The following is a 22131-nucleotide window of genomic DNA, read 5'->3' on the forward strand; positions in this document are numbered from 1 at the left end:
GGGGCCCGATGGAGGTGAGAGGCGGAGGCGGCCCGCCCGGCCCCTGCCCCACGCACGACAGCCCCCTCGAACCCGAGGCGGGCAGGACAGGGGGATGGCGGGGTGTGGAGGTAATGGGGGTCGGGGGACTCCGGAGCGGCTGGGCACGGGCGCGGGCCAGGCGCCGTGGAGGATCGGGAGGCGGGAGGGGAGAATGGACGGCCCCGGGAGCAGCCCGCCCCGCCGCCCCGTCGGACAGTCGGCCGGGGCTGGAGCCGCGGGGCGGGGGCGGACTGCAGGGCGGCGAGTGCGGCCGCAGGAACCTTAGGAGAAAGACGGAGCTCCGGAGGGCCGGAGTCTGGGGAGGGAGGAGCTGGGCCGGGTGTGAAGGAAAGGGCGAGGGAGCGGCTCCCGACGACGGAGCTGACAGGACGGGGACCCGAGGGCAGGGCAAGGAGGGACCGCGGAGGTGGCCAGGTGTGAGGGAAGGGCCAAGGAGGTGACGGGAGGTGGGGGCCCCTGTGAGGGAAAGGCTGAGAAGGTGATGCGGTGTGAGGCCTTTCGGGGGCGGGTCTGAGGACGAAGAGGTGACACGGCAGTGGGATGTGAGGAAGGACTGAGGGAGGGGTGACCATGGGGGCCTTTGTGAGGCAAGGGCCGAGGAGCTGAGGCGACTGACGGGGTGTGGAGCTGTGGTGAGGACGACAGATTGTGAGGCCCTGGGAGGGGAGGTCTGAGGAGGTGTGTGGGACCCCCTGAGGGAGTCGCTGAGGAGACGACGGTGTGTGAAGCCCTAGTGAGGAAAGAGGTGGTAAGGAGTTGTGGGGTCTCTGTGAGGAAAGATGGGGGGGGGCGACTGGAGGAACGAGGTGAAGAGGCATTGGTCTCTTGAGGGAAGGGAATTTGGAGGCGATAGGGTGTGGAACGCTTCTGGCAAGGGGATTGAGAAGGACTGGAAGTCAGGGTCAGGCCCCCTAAGTGAGAAAGAGGGGTTGGGAGGATCCTGGAATGCGGATCCTTAACTCCGAGTCAGGGTTCCCTGTAATGAAAGGCGAGAGGGAAGCAAAGATGGACGGAGGTGACAGCGCCTAAATGAGCACAGCCCCTTGGTCCTGGTAGTAGGCGCTTAATAAATAGTTATGGAAATTCACATGGGGCTTTTGAAGAAAATGGCTTGATGAGGGACTGGGGTCCTGAGGTGACACGATGTGGGGGCCTTGAGGGGACCTGGGAGGCTGGAGCTGACAGGCTCCAAGTCCTCGGAGGGGAAAAAGGGCCTTTGTGCCTTCCTGGAGGACAGAGCTGACTATGTCAGAGGCCTTTCAAGCTGGGGGGGGGGGGGGGGGGGGGGGGGGGGGGGGGGGGGGGGGGGGGGAGAGGGGGGGGGGGGGGGGGGGGGGGGGGGGGGGGGGGGGGGGAGAATCTGAATAAAGAGATCCCAGGGAGGGGGGGAGAGGAGGGGGGGTGGAAAGAGGGAGAGAAGAAAAGGATTTGGGAGGGGCTGGAGTGAAGTTGACCTCGGAGGAAGGTGCCAAAAGAAATTTGACTTGTGTTTCCGGGTAGTTGTGATGAAGTTAGCTGTGTAGTCCTGTACCTCTCCCTCCTCTTTCTGTTCCCATCCCTACAGGGAAGTCAGTGGGATCTCTTTATTCAGATTCTGGGACTTCCTTATTGGCTGGGAGGAGCCACCACCCCCATCCCCCAGTTGCAAATAGGTAGTTGAGTTTCCCTGAGACCAGAAGAGCCAAGAGCCTGCCTCGGGAGGGTTAGGAAGTTTTTTGCTTCCCATCCCACCACCGGGGCTCATTGATGGATACTAATTGTTTGACCTATGCTGCTTGTTTTAAGGAAAGTTTAGACAGTAGATGGGGAGGAGGAGGAAGCAAATAGGGGTTGGGGAAATGGGCTTAAGGAGAGCAAGCGGTTAAGGGTCATAAATCATTTGCTCGTTAAGGAGTAGAAATCCGATTCCTTTACAGAAAAATTGGTAAATCAGTTTTTGGGGCGTAGTTCTTTCGGTACAACAACATTTCTTTTTTCTTTTTTTTTTTCGATTCCTGTCGTCTGTAGCCTAAAGTCGCTTTCCGTGGAGGTTCGAATCGCTGCTGGAACATTAATGCAGATACTAGCAGCCGATTAACTGATGTGTTCAACAATGTGATGTTGACTGGCTCCACTTCCTTCTATGATTGCTACAAATCACAGGTGCATTAATAAACTTTAATTCCATGTTAAAAGATTAAGGATTGTCAAGTATAGCAGATTACTACAATTAAATTCATCTCCACAAACTATCCAATTCATAGTGTTGAAGAGGAATGAACTGAGAATTTGCAAAATACATACCTTTGAAAAATTGTTCTATCGAATACTTAACATTTTTCATTAAATGTTTTCATCCTGTCCTCAGCTTAATGTGACCAAAGAAATGTTAAGGAAACACTTTTACATTACTTTCTTACCTTTAAACACTTTGTTTTAAGCATATTTAAAAGCTATTTAATGAATCCAAACATCAGGTAATTTAAGGGTAAAAGTTTTTATTAGCTTCTTGCTCTTTTTTTATTTCTTGGATTGTGTGCTACCTTTTTCTCTTAAAAACTTGCTGTCATTTGAAATTTTCATTTGGCCAGGTTGTCTGAATGTGTGGAAATATTCCTCATCATTATAAAAATGCCCTTAGTTTAAAAGTCAGGGAAGTTGCACCCCCCCAAAAAAAAATCTGTACCATCAGTATTCTAAATGGAGATAATACTTGCCTTCCTCATAGTGTGTTTGTAAGAAAAGTACTTTTGTAAACTTTAAAGTGATATATCTAGTAATAATAATAACTCACATTTAGAGGCTAGTAGCTCTCCAGACTATTTGGTTTTGTCCACACTGGACATCTGTATGTTACATTTGTATACACATTTTAGCTAGAAAAGGATCCAGATGTTTCATGTATTTATATATGTATCTCTACCACATTGATTTGATATTAAAAAAAAAAAACTTCCTGGCAGACTAAGCTAAAAATTGACTTTAAAAAAAAAAAAGTTGTATTTTTTCCCAAGTCTGGATGAAAATTCATTTAAAATGCAAGATACAGTTGAAATGAAAGAGCATCCTCAAAACATATTTAGGTCCAGATACCAGGGCTTCACCTTTGTAAACATAAAATGACAGTGATTGATTGGCTAAGTATTTCACTAAAGAATTGAGTAGTAAAAATGAACACTTGGACTAAAAAATAAGCTAAAAATAGCTAGTTGGAATAAGTTAAAACTGAAAATGAGTCAATACTAATTACCTAAGCATAAAATAAAATAAAACAGCTTCTATAAATCTAATACCACTGGATCTCTGGAAAGGTAAAAAATTTTAGTGGAACTTTCATTTTCAGTAGTTGTTCTGAACCTCAGTTTACTCAAGAAAGTTTTGAGGTTTAGGTTTTTAAATAATAATCATAGTCAAAATAAAACAGGAAATACTACAAAATAGTTTGAGCTTCTGAAGATGGTTTTAAAAAGAGCTCTTTTTAAACATTTAAGTGCTGATAGCCAACATTAGCCTGTGCTTTGAATTACTATTGTTTCAGTGGCACTGATTAAGATGGTCATAGTTACAATAAAATTTAATTTAGAAAAAATTTAAAAATCAGAATTGTGCAAAGTATTTTTAATATGTTTAATTTGAATCAAGGGAAAAACTATACACAGGAGTAGTATAGTTTTAAACTATTTTTATCCAGTTTCAGATCTCTTTGTTATATATATAATTGGAGTTAAATAAACTCGATTTTACTGTATTTACATGTTACTTAGGGTTAAAGGTCACTTCTAGCTTTATCTTTTTCTCTTGATAGGACTGAAAAGAGTGACTCTATAATCTCAAAGTTCACTTATAAAAGCATTTTCTAGTATTAATAACGTTAGAATTAGCTTTATTACATTTCAAACATTGTTATGAAGTATTTATATTAGCCTAGGAATTTTGTTGTTTATTGGTAACTTGTTAGAATTTTCTTCACAAAAACCTAAGCTGGAGCCCTTCAAATAATGAAAGTCAGTTATTAAACTTAAAAAATATTTAGCATACATCATTTCTTTCTTAAAGTTTTCCTAAGAGAGGTGGTATGGAGTAAAGAGTGAGAGGTAGTGTTGTACAGTAGAAACAACAACAATAATGAACATAAGTGCACACTGTGTGAATCATAGTATGTGTTGGCAAAGATACAAAGTTTACACAAAGCATTGTCCCTGTCCTCGAGACCTTTAGTAGAGTTCTATAATACACAATATTTTATGACCACTGTATTAGAAAGTTACAAAACATAGTGCTCTCAGGTCTGAGAGGGATGTCATTACTGGGGATGAATCAGGGAAGACTCCATGGAGAAGTTGGCATTTTAGTTTAGACTATAAAGGATAGGTAGGAATAGGAATTCAACAGATGTAAAAGAGGGAGGAAGAGAGAAGAGAGACAACATTACAGGAAGTAGAAACAGCTTTAAGATTCTACTACTGGCCAGCACTGGGCTGAATCTGAAAACTTAGGTTCTAGTCTTAGTGCTGCTATTCAGCCAACCTAACACATTGGGCAAGTCATTTTATCTCTAAAAGACTCAGTTTCCTATTACTAAGAGAGAGACAATATTGGCCCTACCTGTCTCTGACAATTGTTTTGAAAATCAGATGAGATAGGTGGAAATACTTTTGTAAATGACAACACACAAATGTAAAGTGTTAACTTTTTACCCACTTTTTAAGATGAGGTAGAGCATTTCAGTTATGTAATTTGTGCAGTCATACTAAGTCTATGAGATGTCTAGATGAAAAAATGAAAAATTCCGTCACTGTACATACTCTGCTATAGCATGATAGCTTTAGTCCCTTAAGTTCTGATTTAAGATTATATCTCTTAAATTCTGTTCTTGTGTTTTTTTCGCTTGTATTTGTCATCACCTAAACTAATATTCTGTCAATAGCAGAATAAAAGAAAATAAAGTATTTATAAATATGACTAAAGTGTTTCTTCTAAATTTCAGAGTGAAGATAATGTAGATTTACGGCAGACATACACTCCACTTTCTTCATCCACAGAATATTCAAGTTCTGTTGATTCTTCCCTTTTCTATGCACCATGGTCAACATACGGAGATGATATCAAGCAACCTACTAATTCTCAAATTAATGTAAAGAACAGGTAATTTAGTGAATAAGACATATGAGTTTAAATTAGGTTTTAAGTTGAATAAAGCCATTTGCAATCAAGGAGGAAAAGATTAAGGTGAAAAAAATAACCAATTACTATGTTGACCACCTGAATTTAACTATATGTAGCATGTAAATATACAGGCCCATTTTATATTACTTTTCAAAATGAACCACAATATTATCAGAAATCACCTAGTTTTGGAGGCATATTAACTTAATATTTGCTGTTTGAATTGCATGAAAATGAAACCTTTGTATATAAAGGCTTCATATACAATGGATCATATATACTGAGTACATAGAGATATATATTCTACCTTTTTTTCCTATAATACAGAAATCCTTATACTGATGTCAGTCTTATGACTATACAAGGATTTTGACTGGTTGACATTAGTTGTATTTATTCATCAAGCTTTTAAAACAACTTGAAGAGTCTACCTTAGACAAAATTATTAATAGCTATTTGGTATCTTTTTCATTCCTTTTAGTAAGATCATTTAATAAAATCTGATTAAGGAGTTCCTATTTACAAAGTTATCTTTTTATTAGGTTAAAAAGTATTGGTGTCCTTATCTTTCCATCTCCCTAGGTTTTCCTTTATAAGTTTTTTGTAGTCTGTTCACAAATTTATCAAAAGGATGATACCAGGAAAAAAACACACTTTTACTTGACTTTGACCCTTAATTAACAAGAGGCAGTGTTATATAGTTCTTTTTAGCTTTGGTTCTTATTAATTGAAAACTACTAGAACTTAAGAAAATTAACTCAAGATAAAATATCTAAGTCCTATTGGAAATGATCTCAAATAAGGTAATTTACTTGAAATAATTTTCAAATTTGTAGAGCTATGCAAATAATAGATATTATATCTAAAACAACACTAAAATTTTTAAGGAAAAGGAGAATTTTTTTTATAGTGAGGGACTCTTTAGGAGAGAAAAATTATTGTTTAGAACATAAATAGCTTCTGTTAAACCCCTGTGTTCTAGGTACTATGCTAATCATTTGTGGATACAGAGACCAAAATATGAAACAGTCCTTGCTTTCAAGAATGACAACAGCCATAATTTATCTAGCCCAGGAGTTCTGATTAGCTTCCCTCTCACCCCAGGTTTATTGGGAAAGTTCTACATTTCATAAAACTCAGAGACTTTATATAACTCATAAATTTTACAATGATTGCTTAGGAAAATTATGTAGTGAGGAATCAATAACTGAAAAACCAGTGTAAGTGATTTGGTTTTGCTGGTTAGAATAACCTTACTTAACTGATCCTCATTTTCAGCAGTGTAGTAAAGGAAAAGATCATTGATTTAGAGGACCTGGGTTCAAATTTGCTACTTGCATGGTTGACCTTAGGCAAGTCCCTTGACCTCCCTAGGCCTAATTTTTTGGTTTTGAAATAAGGTTGGACTAAATGCCTTTCCTCATAGGTCCTTTATGGCTCTCTATCTATGATCCAGTGATTACTCAGATAATAAATAAGGTCCCATCCAATTTGAACATTCCACAATTTTGAAGTATATAAAGTAAAAGTATTATCTTTGCTACTTAACTCGAAAGCTCTGTTGTGTAGGGATAAAATGAGATTTATGTAAAAATCATTTTCAAAAGTATATAGCTATACACATAGATATTGTAGCTAAAATGTCATAACACTAAAAAAAATGAAAGGAAAAGGACAAAAAGTGACAAAACTTATAGGAGAAAGAAATTATAGTTTAAAATATAATCAATAAACATTTATTAACTATTCTAGGCACTATACTAATCATAAGGATAGAGACAAAAAAATGAAACATTCCCTGCTCTCAAGGAAACTGCCTAGTAGAACTGCCTAGGCCAGGGGTTTTTGTCACTTTTTAATGTCATGGACCCCTTTGGTAGTCTGGTAAAGCCTAAATAAATAATGGAAGGAAATGTTAAATTTCATTTAGAGGCCAGTAAAAGTAAAGATGTACCTTTTTACAATTCTCAACAGACCTCATGAAATCCATCACTGGACGGTTTAAGGGTTTATGGACCCCAGGTTAAGAACTTGATCTAGACCCTGGAAAGAATAAAACACTTAGATTATACCAATTCACTGGTATAAGATATCACTTAACTAATTTGAAACTATAGCTTGCATTACACTAGATATTTCTCTAAGTATGCCCATACAATTTTAGGCCTTAGTGTCCATGTAACCCCAGAGGAGTTACTGAGAATAAGAAAATGAAGATAGAATTTTCAGTGCAATGCAAAGAGCACTGGATTTTGAGTCAGAGGACCTTGGTTCAAAACTCAGTGCCTGCCACTTGCTACCCAGTGACCCAAGGCAAGTCACTTAACTTCTTGAGGCCTGTGTCCCTTTCTATACAATGAGATGGCTGCATTTATTGACCTGTAAGATCTCTTATAGCTTTAAATCAATGATCCTTAGATTCTACATTTACTGTTCTTTTTCCTGTCAACTGTTCTTTAACCTGAGGTCCATGAACTTTTTTTTTTTTGCTTTTTGGAGGGCAATTGAGGTTAAGTGACTTGCCCAGAGTCACATGGCTAGTAAGTATGTCAAGCATCTGAGGCCAGATTTGAACTCAGGTTCTCCTGACTCCAGGGCCAGTGCTCTATTCACTGTGCTACCTAACTGCCCCTCATGAAAGTATTTTTAAAACTATTTTGATAACTGTATTGCCATATGATAAGTTTCCTTTCTAATCCTGTGTCTTATGCATTAAAAAAAAATATTCTGAGGAAGGTGTCTATATGCTCACCAGATTGCTGTCCATGATACAACAAGTTAAGAACCCCTGAACTAAGCCAGCTCTTTATTTTACAAATAACTGAAATCTAAAGAAGTTAATTTTGGGTCTAAGTTCACCCAATTAGTTATTAAAATCAGGTCTAGAAACTTGATATAATACTCTTTCTACAGTAGTTCCTTTAAAATCTTGAGTTATTTGAAGGAAGATTTCAGTGTTACTTTGGATGTACTTCATTTTCATACACAGATTTTGGAGGAAAATACTGAATAAAGCATCAGTTTAAAATATTTTACGAAGAAACTAAGTATGGAATAATGGATTATAGGACCAGCAATTGCTGAAGTATATGGGTGATAAGACATCACAGAACCAAAAATGTTATCTCTAGTCTAAAGTATACAGTATTGTTGTATAGGAAAATGAGTAGGAAATAGTTATATATTATGAATTGGCTATATGGTTTCAAATGAAATGGAAACAGAACTACCATGCAAGTAGACTCATGCCAAAGTAAAAAATATTATTATTTTAGTTTCTACCACTGTTTTAAATGCAAGTATAAATTTAGTTCAAGGGTTAAATATTAAGATAATGGTAGTAAAGCTAGACAAAGACATTTGTGAGGATCAAATGAAATAATAAATTATAAAGCACTTAGCACAGTGCCTGGCACATAGTAAGTGCTATATAACTGTTAGTTATTAATATTAGATTGTATTATAGGATAAATAAAGTAATTTACAAACGGTATTCATTTTTGACCATGATTTGTTTTTAGGATTCAAACTGAAAGAAATGACTATGGCAGTGAAACAGACTTATATGGACTTGTGTCTAACATTTTGGAAGAACAAGATAAGTCACAGCCATATTTTGCTGAGGGGTTAGTATATTATATATGAGCATTTAAGACACTTTTAAGTTTGCATATACTGTCTGAACTTCATCTTTAACCTTTTAGTGAAGAGAGGGTCATTTGGCAGTCAGAGATTAAGTCATATTCACTTTTAGGTTTAACTTCATTGACATATAATTCAATATGGCCCTGTTACTAAAAAAATCTCATTCTGTGTTTTCATTTTTTCAATTACTATTAACATCTTTTATTAGGAAATTGTTCTTACAATATTCAAAACATTTTGTCACATGGGCTAAAGCTTGGCATTAAGAGTGTGTAAATTCCAGGCATTTTATACATTGATTCCAAAGAAAAAGCTTCATGATTTCTATCCAGAAAGACATATGGATTTTATTTACAAAGTAAAATTTATTGTTAAAAAAACACCTTAATTGTTTTATTTGGGTGTGGAAAAAACCCTATCCAGAAGCTATGGATTTTGAATATTTCCTAAATGCAGTACATATGTAACCAGTTAAAATATTCTGATTTCAAATACAGCTTCATCAGAACACATCCCTTTTTATTATGAAAGAATACAGACTCTCCACAGAACTTTATTTTTTCGTTAAATTAATTTTGTCTTTTATCAATAAAAATAAGCCAATCAAAAGAAAGTCTTTTATTCTCTCCTTATTATATATATAGTTAATGAGAAGCTATAGTGGGATTTTATTCATTGGCTTGAGTTGCCCACAGGAAAAAGTACAATGAAGAGAGAGTGAAGTTAAGAAGGTTATTTCATATGTGTATTTCCAGCAGGAAATAGCTACCATTATCCTCTAAAAAATTTCTGTGATATAAGTAAAAGGTTGAAATGTGCTATGGATAATTGGAGAAGAGCTTAGTGGACAAGATTGAGGTATTTCAACTCCTTTCTCACATTATCCACTGGGGAAAAGTCTTTAAAGTCCAAGTTGTAATTAAACATATTTACTTGTTCTAGGACCTGCTCCTCCAACTTAAAGTCAGTTTGGCCTGTGAATACAAGCAGATTTGCAGATCACCATGACCTCTTGTCGGAAACTAAAAGGCCAGTAGATACAGCCATCTCTCAACAAGCTTTTTATAGTGGCGAATCTGTCTCAGCAGTGGAAAAGCAGTACCTGCACAATAGTAATCTCACACCACAACAGAAAATAGATGAACTTTATCATGGATTTAGTAGCTTAGATCTCGAAGAGCAATGGATGTACCCCTCACGAAGTGATCACTCCAACTGTTATAATATTCAGACAAATGATACCACTAAGACAACATTCCAGGAATATCCATTTATCAAAAACTGTTTTACACCACAAGCTGGCCTATCTGATATTATGAAAGAATCAGGGGTTGACACTTACCCTTATGGAAGAGATAAAATGTGTGCCAAAGGGCTTGAGGCACCATTACAGCAAAAAAGGGCAGAGATATTTCTTTCACAATTCAATAGATACAATGAAAATGCAGATTATTGTAGATATCCAGAATATTCTCATCCCAATAAAGCTAAGCTAAATAAATGTTCAAATTTTAGTGTTCAGGATAACAAAAAAATAGCCAATGGAACACCTGAGACACCAGCTGTAGAAACAGACACATACACTAAGTTATTTCAAGTTAAACCAACAAATCAGAAAAAAATGGAGGAGACTATACAAGATCAACAGAATTTCACATTTTCAAAGACCACACCACATTTAACAGAAAAGCAGTTTGCAAAGGAAGCAGCATTCACTGCCGATTTTGGGTTAAAATCGGAATATGGACTGAAATCTCACACAGCTTGCCCAGGTAATAATGACTTTGCTAGCATCTCTGAAAAAGTGCAGTTTTCTAAACCTGAGCCCCAGAATTCTGAATATTTTAAATCAGTGAATTTATTATCGAACTCAGCAACATCTTCAGGAGGCATCAACATAAATAGGCCAATTTGGATGAACGTTCAAACCAAAAACAGCACTCCTGTGCCATATCGAAATCAAGGTAACTTGATGAAATTGAATAGCCATTTAAATGCAGCTTCAAAAGGTGGTAACCATTCTTCAGATTTTCCCCAGCTATCATCTACAAATTTAACCCAAAATAGTAATTTATTTCAGAAATATTGCCAAGAAAATCCTTCAACATTTTCTAGTTTTGATTTCAGTTACAGTGGTACAGAAAGAATTCAGTCTGTCAATCATATGGAAGGACTGGCCAAGACTGGGGAAGAAAGTCTTTTTGAATCAGTTACAGATAAAAAAATAAAGCAGCCAAATGGATTTTGTGATAATTATTCAGCTCAGCAGTATGGGATCATTGAAAATGTGAATAAACATAATTTTCAAGCTAAGCCCCAAAGTGGACATTATGATCCTGAGGAAGGACAGAAGCATTTAGATGGTTTATCTCAAAATACATATCAAGACCTGCTGGAGTCACAGGGTCACTATAATAGCCACAGACAGGGAAGTGGAGACAACAATATTGTTAATAACCGTGTGAATCGTACCCAAGCCTCATGCTTTTCTAATAATTACATGATGGGAGACTTAAGGCATAATCAGAGTTTTCAGCAACTTGGTTCAAATGGATTCCCCTTGCGATCTACCCATCCATTTGGCCATTCTGTTGTTCCACTACTGGATTCCTACGATTTGTTTTCTTACGACGATTTAAGTCACTTGTATCCATATTTCAATGATATGATGTATGGTGATAATTCCTTTTCTGGTTTTGTGCCAACCTTTGGATTTCAAAGACCAGTTAAAACCCGAAGTGGACCAGCTAGTGAACTTCATATTCGTCTAGAAGAGTGCTATGAACAATGGAGGGCATTAGAAAAGGAGAGAAAAAAGGTAACACAAAAACAGCTATCTATATAGAAATAAATTAATTGTATTATATTGCCAGCTCTGCCAGTTTTCAGTATTATCACCATGTTAATTCAAAAGTAGCCTATCTTGCTGATGAAGTTAAACTCTTTATTCTGTAGTTAAAAATTGCAGGGTGTTTTTATATGCATAGAGACTAGATAATCAGAAGATTTATCCCAGAAATAAACTAAAAGGACAAAAATCTTTAACATCAGAATTGGTGTGTCAATCTCATCGATGCTGAAAAAACCATGACAAATAATTTTGAGAAAAAAGTACTAGTATATTTAACAAATGCTTTGTTTAGCAAAATAATTATAGATTGTTATATATAATAGCTAGAAGTGAACATTTTTAGTATAACCATATGACTTAGAGACTACAAGTACCAAGTTATCTTCCTTAATTAAGCAGTTATTTACTTATTTAATAATTTTAAAGGAAATTAAATCTTTATATATAGAAGTTAATATTTATTAAGCATTAGATTTAATAGAATTTTAAAATCCTTGCCTACCTCAGCTGGTATTTGATGTGAGTGTTTGGGCAAGTTTACAGTATGTGCTGAATTAAGTCATAGAATGATAAAGACTAGGCATATATGGGATACATACATGTATGTATATATGAAAACAATATTATTTATTGTATGATAAAATTTTGGAAAAATTAGATGTCTAAACTTTTGCAATTTTTCTTAGACTGAATTGGCTCTTGCCAAGAACTATCCCGGGAAAAAAGTTTCCAGTACTAATAACACTCCAATTCCAAGGCTGACCTCTAACCCATCACGAGTTGATCGCCTAATTGTGGATGAACTACGAGAACAAGCCAGAGTAAGCTGTTTTTTTTTAAATTTTTTTGGCTTTTTGGAGTGGGGAGGACAGGGCAATTGGGGTTAAGTGACTTGCCCAAGGTTACATGGCTAGTAAGTGTTAAGTGTATGTGTGTTTTTTTAAAGAAAACACTGTATATTTAAATTGGTTCATGTATTTTTTATATTTAAGACTTTCAAGGATTTTTAAAATCTCATTTGCATTATAATTTTCCATGTTGGGCTTAGCATGCCATTTATTTAAAAGCTGTTTTGAAAATAGTGAGGACCTTTAGAAAGCAAACATTCTTTTACCACCAGCTTAAAAGAGTCTACCTTCAGACCAAATTGGTAATTAACTAAGATTTAATGGATAGAAAAATTTTTAAATATTTAGGAAGAACTCCTTCTCAAATATAGACACCAAAAATTTTTCCCAAATTTCTTATAAAGAAAGATAGTTTGAGTAGGGAGTTCATTTTTGTAGTGTGCACTAAAAGATAAGGCTACAAATACTTAATTTTCTCAGCTATGCATCATTCATTTAGTTCATTCATTTCATTCTTTAAGCAATTTATGTGCCTAACTTTATATAATACTGTAGTTACGTTCTTGGAAAGTTGTAATCATGTCATATTTTTAAAACAAGGAGGGAACTTTGCAGAAATCTGGAGATGAATCCTTTGTTATTTGGAATAATCACCCCCCTCCCCCCCCCCCAAAAAAAAGAAATCTGCTTTGTAATTTTGGATTTTGGGGAAACAGTTTGTAAATACTTGCTTTATTCCTTAAAATCTTAAAGTTAAAAGACTTTCCAAGTAGAAGTTTTTAAAAAATGTCTTTAAAGTACAAAATTAAGTGTTCAAAAAATCAGGTTATCTCTGTGACTTAACAGAAGCTTTATGAATCAAGAAGTAGTAGTAAGTATAGTCGACTTACATTTTATTTCTTATTTGTATCCTTTAAGCTGTTAATATAAACAATTATTCTCCTTCCCTAGAAACAGGGAATTTTCAATTCTTATAGACTACTGAAACTATTTATATCCAAGTTAGTTAAGATTTTCAGAAAATGTCTTTTTAATCCAAGGGGGGAAATATTTATTTAGCTTTTTTTGGGTGGGGGGGAGGCAGGGCAGTTGGGGTTAAGTGACTTGTCTAAGGTCATGTGACTAGTTTTTATGGCCGGATTTGAACTCAGGTCCTCCTGACTCCTGGGCTGGTACTTTATTCGCTTCACCACCTAGCTGTCCCGAGGGGGGGAGGGAGGGTATTAATGCTGAGAAAAATGTCCAGCAATTTAAAATAAACTAGAAATGTCATGGATCGCATTTAAATATTATCGTGTTAATTTATTATTTAAAAACTAATTTATTCTTATAAAAATTATTTCTGGTTAAAATCATTTAGCTTTCACTAAACTCCTTATAATAATAATAATAAAAAAAAAAGAGTTCCAAGAAGAGAGGATCTCAAAACTAGTATTTTCCTTTTAGTTATACATTAACTTAGAGGTTTTGGGTACATAGGTAATAATAATTTTATTATAGATAAATAGCAGTGTCATTCAGAAATATTCAAAGGTTGAAACTTTTTGGCTATACTAACTTTTGTAGTTTTTCATAGTGTTTTTATTTCATGGGATTTTTCAGAAACCTATTAAAAAATTTTTAAGTCTACCAAAAACCACAAAAAATTTCATTGCATTTTCTTTTTCTTATCCTTTAAGTAACTCTTTGCTTTTCTTTAATAATAATACTACTAAGTTATTGGCTTGTGGTTTTGGTGTAGTGTTTTGTTTCCTAGAGGTCTAAAAAATGGAATGATATATTTTCCTTTCTCCTATAAACCTGTTTTCTTGAGAGAATCTATGGGCCTGATTTGACAGAGGCTCAATCCAAAATGACAAATAATTTTGATAGGTCAAGGAAGGAGGGATTCAGTGATTTCAGCTCCTCAATTAAGGTTTTTTCAGCACAACTCTGCTCTACAGTATATGACTACAATCAGGATTAGCTAGCTTCTGGGGAGAGTTACCTCATTGATTTGCTGTGAAATCCTAATTGTTAGAGAAAACTACTCACTGTTTTAAGAACTTGAAGCAAACCATAGAACAGCCCCAACTATGTGGCTTGCACCCTCTAATATGCCAAAACAGTTTATGCCTACTGAAAGTGACACTGTAGAAACTGATTTTTTTAAGCAGAGTAACCAATAGGAATAAACTGGTTTTTTCCCCCAGATTTCTTTGGGCAATGTTTACAGCTGTGGGATCTTTTGACAGTCATAATAATAAATATCCTGGATTTTCCCAAATTCTGGATTCTTTAAACCAGACAATAGTGGTTTAGAACAGAGTTCTCACCTCCCTATTCATCTTTATCTGTAGTATCTCCTTTAAAGTCATCTGAGTAGATTTAATTGAGGTTATCACTGAAAGCATAGTTAGATTATTGTTGAGAGGGCAGTTAAAGTTGAGTGGACTACATGGAAACCAAACAGCAGGAAAAAAAAGGACGTGTTGTCATCCCTCATTTTGAGGGCAGAATACGTTTTTTTTACTCCTTATCCCCAGTGGCTAGCAGTCCTCAATAAATGTTGGTTCACATCTCTAAGAAGTACATAGGGGACAGGCTTTATTTCCATTTTTTGCAGATGGAGAAACAGATTAATATGACTTAACAAGTTGAAGGCTAATCAACCTAGGGGTCCTTCCTTTGAAATTTAATGCTTTTTATATATTAAACCTACTTCCTCAAAATGTTCCCCCAAATACTAAAAAATATTAGCACACTTTGTCTTACATCTGCCTGTTATTAACACCCACTAATATATTTAACTTTTTCACTGTTGCCAAGTTCTTGAAGTCAGACACTGAAACTTTTGAAATGAGCTTTTAATAGCAGATAGGTTATTTTAATGTTCTTCAAATACTAATTTATTTATTTATTTATTTTTTAAATCCATCGGGGGTAACTTGCTCAAGGTTACATGGCCAGTTATTTCTGGGTGTGGTGCTAAGTATCTGAGCCCGGATTTGATCCCCAGGTCATCCCGACGCTGGAGCTGGTGCTCTTACTTGCTGAGCCACCTGGCCACCCCTACTAATTTATTTTTGCTGAAGTTTGAGGCAAGCACTGTGGTTATATGCCTTACTTTAAAATACTTCCTACAGGTTGTGACTTTACTTGGAAAAATGGAACGTCTTCGCAGCTCTCCCCTTCATGCCAATATTTCTACTGCTCTTGATAGACATTTGGAGTCTATTCACATTGTACAGTCACGTAGAAAGGATGAAATTGTAAATGCTTCAAATCGGCAAAGGCAAGGAGTTCCTAGATGCCAAGATGACAGAGGTACCAATCAATATTCCTTCTTTGGTAAGGTGATGCTAAATCTACAGTGTTACTATAAGGGAACATAATTTTATGTTTGTTCAGAGGCTCAAGGAACATTTCTAAAACTCCTAGCTAGCTGTAGAACTTAAGAGTAATTAGACAAATTTAACCTAAATTTTAAAAACTCAGAAGAAATGCAATTCTGATAACTTTTTACATCCTTCAAAATTAAAGTATTCCTTTTTAGCTTTTCTTTGGAAGCCTTTTGATTTCTGTTTGTGCAACTGAGGCAAAACTCTATGCCCCAGATAAAGCATGTCATTTTTTCTAGTACTGCAAAGAAACAGCAACAGCAACAACAACAAAACACACCCCTGCTTAGCACCAGAATGTCTTTAGCTCAGGAAATATAGCCATCCTTCTTATGTAAAGTGATATTATGATCAGCTTTACTTTGGCTATAATACCAGGTGTTTTTTTGTTTGGTTGGGGGTTTTTTGTTTGTTTTCAGATTTCAAGAATTTCTTAGAAGATACCTAACATGGACTATACTTAAAATGTATATAACTTTTTTTTTAGATGTGTTTGCCCTTGCCTCAGCAATTAAAGAGATGTGTGTGGCTACTCGGAAAGCACGCACTACCCTGTGGTGTGCACTGCAGATGACCTTGCCCAAAACAGCCAGCACTGCTGGCCAAACAGATGTGGAGAAGGCTTTACAGGATATAGTAAACTGTGAAGATAAAGTCCATGAAAGTATAAATAGCAGCAATCCTATGAACCAGAGAGGTGAAACAAACAAACATTAAGGAAATGCCAGCAGAACATGAAGAATAAAAGCTGTTAAGTAAATGTATCAAGACATTCTAAAGTAATTTTAATGAACTTTTCAAGCTCGAGAATTTCAGTACATTAATTTTCTTCCAGATTTAAAGTTAATACCTTAATGAAGTTCAACTTCTAATTAAAAAAAAAGTCTAGAATACTATTCCTAATGGATCAGATATAGTTAAAAGTGAACTCTCAAAGGTAAAGTTGACTACTCTAGGAGTTCTAGCTAGTCAAAGATAACAGATTAGTTTAAGTAAAATGAATATTTCCTAACAACTAAAGCATTACTTAAACCTATTCTGCAGTGCAGGTAAACGCAAATGTGAAATTCTTCTAGGTGATAAGTTTCATTTAGGTTTGCCTTAGTTAGTAATAATTCCAAATAATGAATCTAAGTGACTGTAACCCAACTAGGACTACAGTCTTGTAACCAAGACAAGTTTTGATTGTGATATAAAAGCGTTTTCCTTGCAAAACTGGATAATACCTGGGAACCAAAGGAAGACAAGGCTATACCCAATATTCATGTAAAAATTTAATATTAAAATACTACCATATTTATAAATTTGAAATCTTAGTGCCTAAATTTATGGAGGGAATTGCATCTGGTTCTCCTAAATTAGTGATAAAAGTGCCAGTGTAAAAACCATGCAAGTTACTGAATATAAAACCTGTTTAAATCATTTGTGTATATTCTTTAAAATTTAATTACAATATCAATTATTAAATGTTGCCAATTTTAAAGTATTTAAATTGAATCAAAACATAACATTTCCATTATCTGGATCTTTTAGAAGGACTTGCTGCACAGCAACTGAAATAATGACAATAGTTCTAATACCCTTGGTTTTGCTGCTTTTAAGAGGGTATCACGAGGTTCTAAAATGTATTTTTTTTAAAGTTACTCTTTAGCTAGTTTGGTTTACGATTGGTTAGTGTATATTTTGTGTAGTTGTGTTCATTAGTTTGCTTCTGTATTTTTTTTGAGAGCTCTTGAAAGCTTGGCTTTTTCTGTTTCTCATCACTTAATATCTTTGTATTGAACGTGAATAATTTATTCATTAATATGAAATGTTGGTATTATGTGGCTCAGAAGACCTTGGGTTTTAACAATTCTAGCATGAGTTAAACTATAATATAATGTACTGATGAAATTTAATTGAACTACCCTTGGCTAGAAACACTGATGTTTTAAATGTCAGTGTTCTTCCTAGTTTAGAAATCCTGGTATGCAAAAAAAGGAGTGTAATCACACCACATAAATTTTCTTTAGATGATGTGCTTCCGGAAGAAACTGATTGAGAATGCAGAAGAAACTGTAGTGAAACCATTTTGATCATTGATATGCCTTAAGAGAACTGCCCAAATGAATTACATTGAGGGTAGCCAAATAAAATAGATCACCCCACCACAGTCACTGCACAGAAACTGGTTAAGTTTGACATAAGACATGTTGGATGTTATGAAAATAAATATTGTACTGAATTTAGACTGTCAGGTAAGAAATAAATTAGCATTTGTTGAAAATGTCTGATATCATTATTCAACATTTACATCCCTGATACAGCTAGGTAACTTAAGAGTTGGTTCATTTACTGTTTTCATTAGGAAACCATGTAACTAAATTTACATAAAATTGGTATTGCTAAGGCATTTTGAATAAATATCTGTTGTATTTCGGTTACAAGCTGAATATACTAGTTGCTAAATGCTAGTACCTAAAACTTAAGCTTTGCTCCTTGTGCTGATCCAAGAATTTCACTATGGAAAATCTGTAGAACCCTTCATATAGCATATACTCAAAATAAGTTAGTTTCAGATTGTATGTTAAGAATATATATATACTAAAAAACCATGTTAGAAATTCTCTCCTAAATAATAGTCCCATTTCCAGTAAACAAGCTACTTAGAAATAGCCAACAGATTCGCCAGTAAATATGCAGTACTTCTACTATTTTTGTTCTCTTTAAAAAATCTGGCCAAACCTAAGAAAATTAAACTCTTTACCAAAAGTGGTTGAAAAGCTACCTTGAGTCATGTTGTTATATTTCCCAATTATCCTCAAAGGGCCTAGGGACTCAGTGCTTCAGGACTGTCCTGCTTGAGATGTTACAACAAAACCCAAAACTTTGGCTAGTCAATATTAACTGAGGAGATATGAAAAGGAGGAATTTTAAACATTATCACCCCCAAACTAACATCATTGAAGCCCAGTATTTATTTAGGACTTAAAGTGTCTGGATGACATACTTAATAGTGAACAAACCTCTCTCTAAAAGACTGTTGAATATTTTGTCAAGTTGGACGTTAGTTGTAACACACAGTCTCAAGATCACATAACAATTAAAAGTGTTAGGTAGGTTGAAGGAAGTCATTCAGATGTAATTTGTTATTTTAATAATAGACTGATTCCTTTCAACTTTTAAAAAATGTAACTTAAACTGCATAATTAATTTAGTAACCAGAAAGGACATCTGTAATGTCTTCTCCAATGTGAGAGCTAAGACATCTGAAATCCAAAGATATAAATGGCTATTTGTTACGAATAACTGAGGACTTTTGATATAAAAATGGTAGCTTTCATAGAGAAGTAAGAAGCACATATGGGTTCTTCTTTACTTGAATTATTCTATGTATTCTCTATGGTCCAAGAAATCACCATGATAAAATGCTTTAAGGTATTAGAAGACTCCAGTTCTCTCAAAAGATTTAGCCAGCATACTAGAATTCGTATCAAAGCAAAGAGCATTAAGTCAAAATCCATTACACTTCTAAGTGAATAGTTTTATATATTTACAGGAAGATGACATCTCAGAGGTCATCTAGTCCAAATCTCTCATTTTGCAGAGGAAGAAACTGAGGCCAGATAGGTTAAATGACTTGCTCAAAATCATTTTGGTAGTAATTTTAACAAGAAGAGAGATGAGATTTGAACCAAAGTTTCCACTTAACTGAAAAACCTGCATCCTTTTCTGCTATATCACACTCAGAACCTCTTTTTCCCATGGTTAAAGGTTGTTTAAGAGAAAATCAGAGATATCAGAAAATGATGATTTAAATATCAGAAGTTTATTTGAAAAAAAAATGTGGAAAATGTGAACATTTACATTTCTGAAATGCTATGGCTCAGGAGTGTGAAGGAGACAGGAGAAAAACCTTTCCTTAGCCAAGCATCTAATTTTAATCATCGGCACACAAGTAAAAAAGTCTGCTACTCCCATGTAATTAGTCATATGAAACTGATCTACCTTCAGTCTGTTATTCAGTGAAAGTGCCTTCTCTGGGTAATTTTATGGTCAGTAGTTATTTACTTGCAACTAAATTTAGCCAGTGAAGAAAGCAGATTTGGAGGACTGCTGGCAGGTGACCCATCTAAATGGACTTAACAATAATGCAGGCATCCATACCTTCCCAGAACACAAATTTGGATGAGTAGCCAGTAGCTTCTTTCTTCTCAGTGTTATTTGAAGAATGAGAAGGTGGAACAGGAGAGGCTGACCTCATTGTTGGATACCCAGTGTTGTTAGAGATTCCTAGTGTTGCCTTTTTCTTTAGGGAGATGACCTATCTATCCACTCCACTCTACCCTAATTCTTTAAACTAGGAACCATTAGAAGTTTTTACTTATATTTAGATGAGTCTTAAAGGAATGGTACTAAACTTTCTACTATCACATTGGGGAAAAAAGTCATGGTTACAGCTATAAATTCATAGCTACATACTTAAAATAGCCTTGCACTGATGTGATAGTCATACTATTTTGTTTTTTTTTTTAACATCCATAACTACCTCCCCTTCCCTAGGCTTAGGCTTCTGCTCCTATATATTATTAAAAAAATAAAATCTGGATTTAGCTTTCTACCTTATCTGATAGAAATAAAGTACACCACATATTAGAACTTCTGTCTCAAAGCAAACTTCCACTCTACATTCTGTCAGGGAGAGTAGTATCCATTCCAATCCTACATATTCCAGGTTTAAAAGTTGCAAAGCTAAGTTTTCTGTCCAAGAAAAGGAAGACCAAAATTTTTAAGTGGTTAATAAAAAGATCACAGGGATTGATTTGCTGGAAATAAGTCACGCCTTCTCAGATCTTTGGTACAGACATTGGCTACATCAATCCAAAATTACCCACACCACAAATCACATGGCACATTTTGTAATTAAACGTTTGTGATTTTTCTTTTGGCTGTGTAAACAAGGGAAGAAATACATAAGTAAAACCACCAGGACTTCTCTTATTTTTTCCAAAATACACAACATATGTAAGACCCAGTTCTTCCTTTGCTCAAGTCCTTGGGGAGAAAGAGAGGATCCAGACGTTACCGTTTGCGCTCCCCTTTCTGTGTCCTTTTCTTTTCCTTCTCCTTTCGCTCCTGCTTGGCCAGCTTGTCTTTCTCCCTTTGTAGTTTATCCTGTTCTTTCTTCCTCTGAGACTCATCCCGCAGTGAATCTCGCTCTAGTTTTCGAGCATTCAGGACATCTTCTACATTGGTGTTTCGGAAAAGAGCTGCTGTTGAGTTAAGGGTTAGTGGCAACAGGCACATCCACTAGCACTACCTTGTTCCTCAAATTTTTGGTTACCTTTTCCCTCTTTAATGAGTACTGATTATGTTTTATCTGTCCCCAGACCATCTTGAATTTCTGCCCATAGCCTCCTGTAGGGTAAGGATCATTCAGCCTTAATTTAGGTGCCTGCTATGGACAGAATGCAAAGTAGAATCTGAACCAGTGAAAAGTCTAAAGAGCATTATATACAAAAGAATAGTTTTATTTCTGTATACACAGTTGGGTTTTTGTGGTCCATACTTCATTAGATGTTCCCCTGGAGAAAAATCCTTGTATCAATGCAGATGAGCAGCTACTCATAGGTTGAGGGTCTTAAATGTTTGGAGACATGGAAAGAAGATTAAAGACTTGCCCAGGTTCACAAAGCCAGCATGTTTTAGAGACAGAACCTGAACCAGGTTTTTCTGACACAGAACAGATGGCGTTCCATCCACCAAGCCAAGGTTACATCAAATGAATGTTAGAGAAGTATTATATCTAGGATGTAATGCAGTTTTTTTAAAGCACTGATTTTTGGGTGGCTAGGTGGTGCACTGAATAGAGTATAGGCCTTAGAGTCAGGAGGACCTGAGTTCAAATCCGGCCTCAGACACTTAACACTTACTAGCCGTGTGACCTTGGGCAAATCATTTAACCCCAACTGCCTTGCCTTCCCCCCTCCAAAAAGAAAAAACAAACAAACAAATAAATAAAAACACTGCTTTTGGATTGAAGAAAAACTAAAGTTTACTACCTCTGCCATTTATCATCTATGTGAGCTTAGGCAAGGCTCTGAATGTATTTACTTATCTGTAAAATGAGGGGGTTAGACAAAATCAGGTGTTCTAAGTTGGGATTCATGAAGTTTTTTAAAAAAAAAATTGATAACTATTTCAATATTATTGGTTGCTAGCTATTTTCATTTAAGAATAT

General features: G+C 35.8%; 2 protein-coding genes across 3 annotated transcripts in view; one reads left to right on the forward strand and one right to left on the reverse strand.

The window, feature by feature from the left end:
* Window positions 1-19766, forward strand: MEIOC (meiosis specific with coiled-coil domain). The gene is made up of 8 exons (XM_069076132.1): window positions 1-110; window positions 2050-2184; window positions 5009-5166; window positions 8709-8813; window positions 9775-11650; window positions 12370-12504; window positions 15657-15837; window positions 16399-19766. Exons 1-8 carry the CDS (start codon window positions 9-11, stop codon window positions 16626-16628), a joined length of 2922 nt encoding a protein of 973 aa, XP_068932233.1. The 5' UTR covers window positions 1-8; the 3' UTR covers window positions 16629-19766.
* The window catches only part of CCDC43 (coiled-coil domain containing 43), a 16849-nt gene continuing 10110 nt past the window's right edge, over window positions 15393-22131 (reverse strand). Inside the window, exons 5-6 of one of the 2 annotated variants that reach the window (XM_069076133.1) lie at window positions 20977-21160; window positions 15393-15816 (exon numbers count right to left, since the gene is read on the reverse strand). In XM_069076133.1, the coding sequence (XP_068932234.1) occupies window positions 15792-15816; window positions 20977-21160 (209 nt within the window). In that variant the 3' untranslated portion in view covers window positions 15393-15791. Of the gene's footprint in view, window positions 15817-20976; window positions 21161-21400; window positions 21512-22131 lie in introns of those variants that run through there. The other variant, XM_069076134.1, reaches the window with a different exon arrangement.

This window comes from Petaurus breviceps, unplaced genomic scaffold, assembly GCF_028583685.1.
Source record: "Petaurus breviceps papuanus isolate PSGF00001 unplaced genomic scaffold, PetGlider_PUasm1.0 90925, whole genome shotgun sequence".
In the NCBI taxonomy this organism is placed as follows: Eukaryota; Metazoa; Chordata; class Mammalia; order Diprotodontia; family Petauridae; genus Petaurus; species Petaurus breviceps.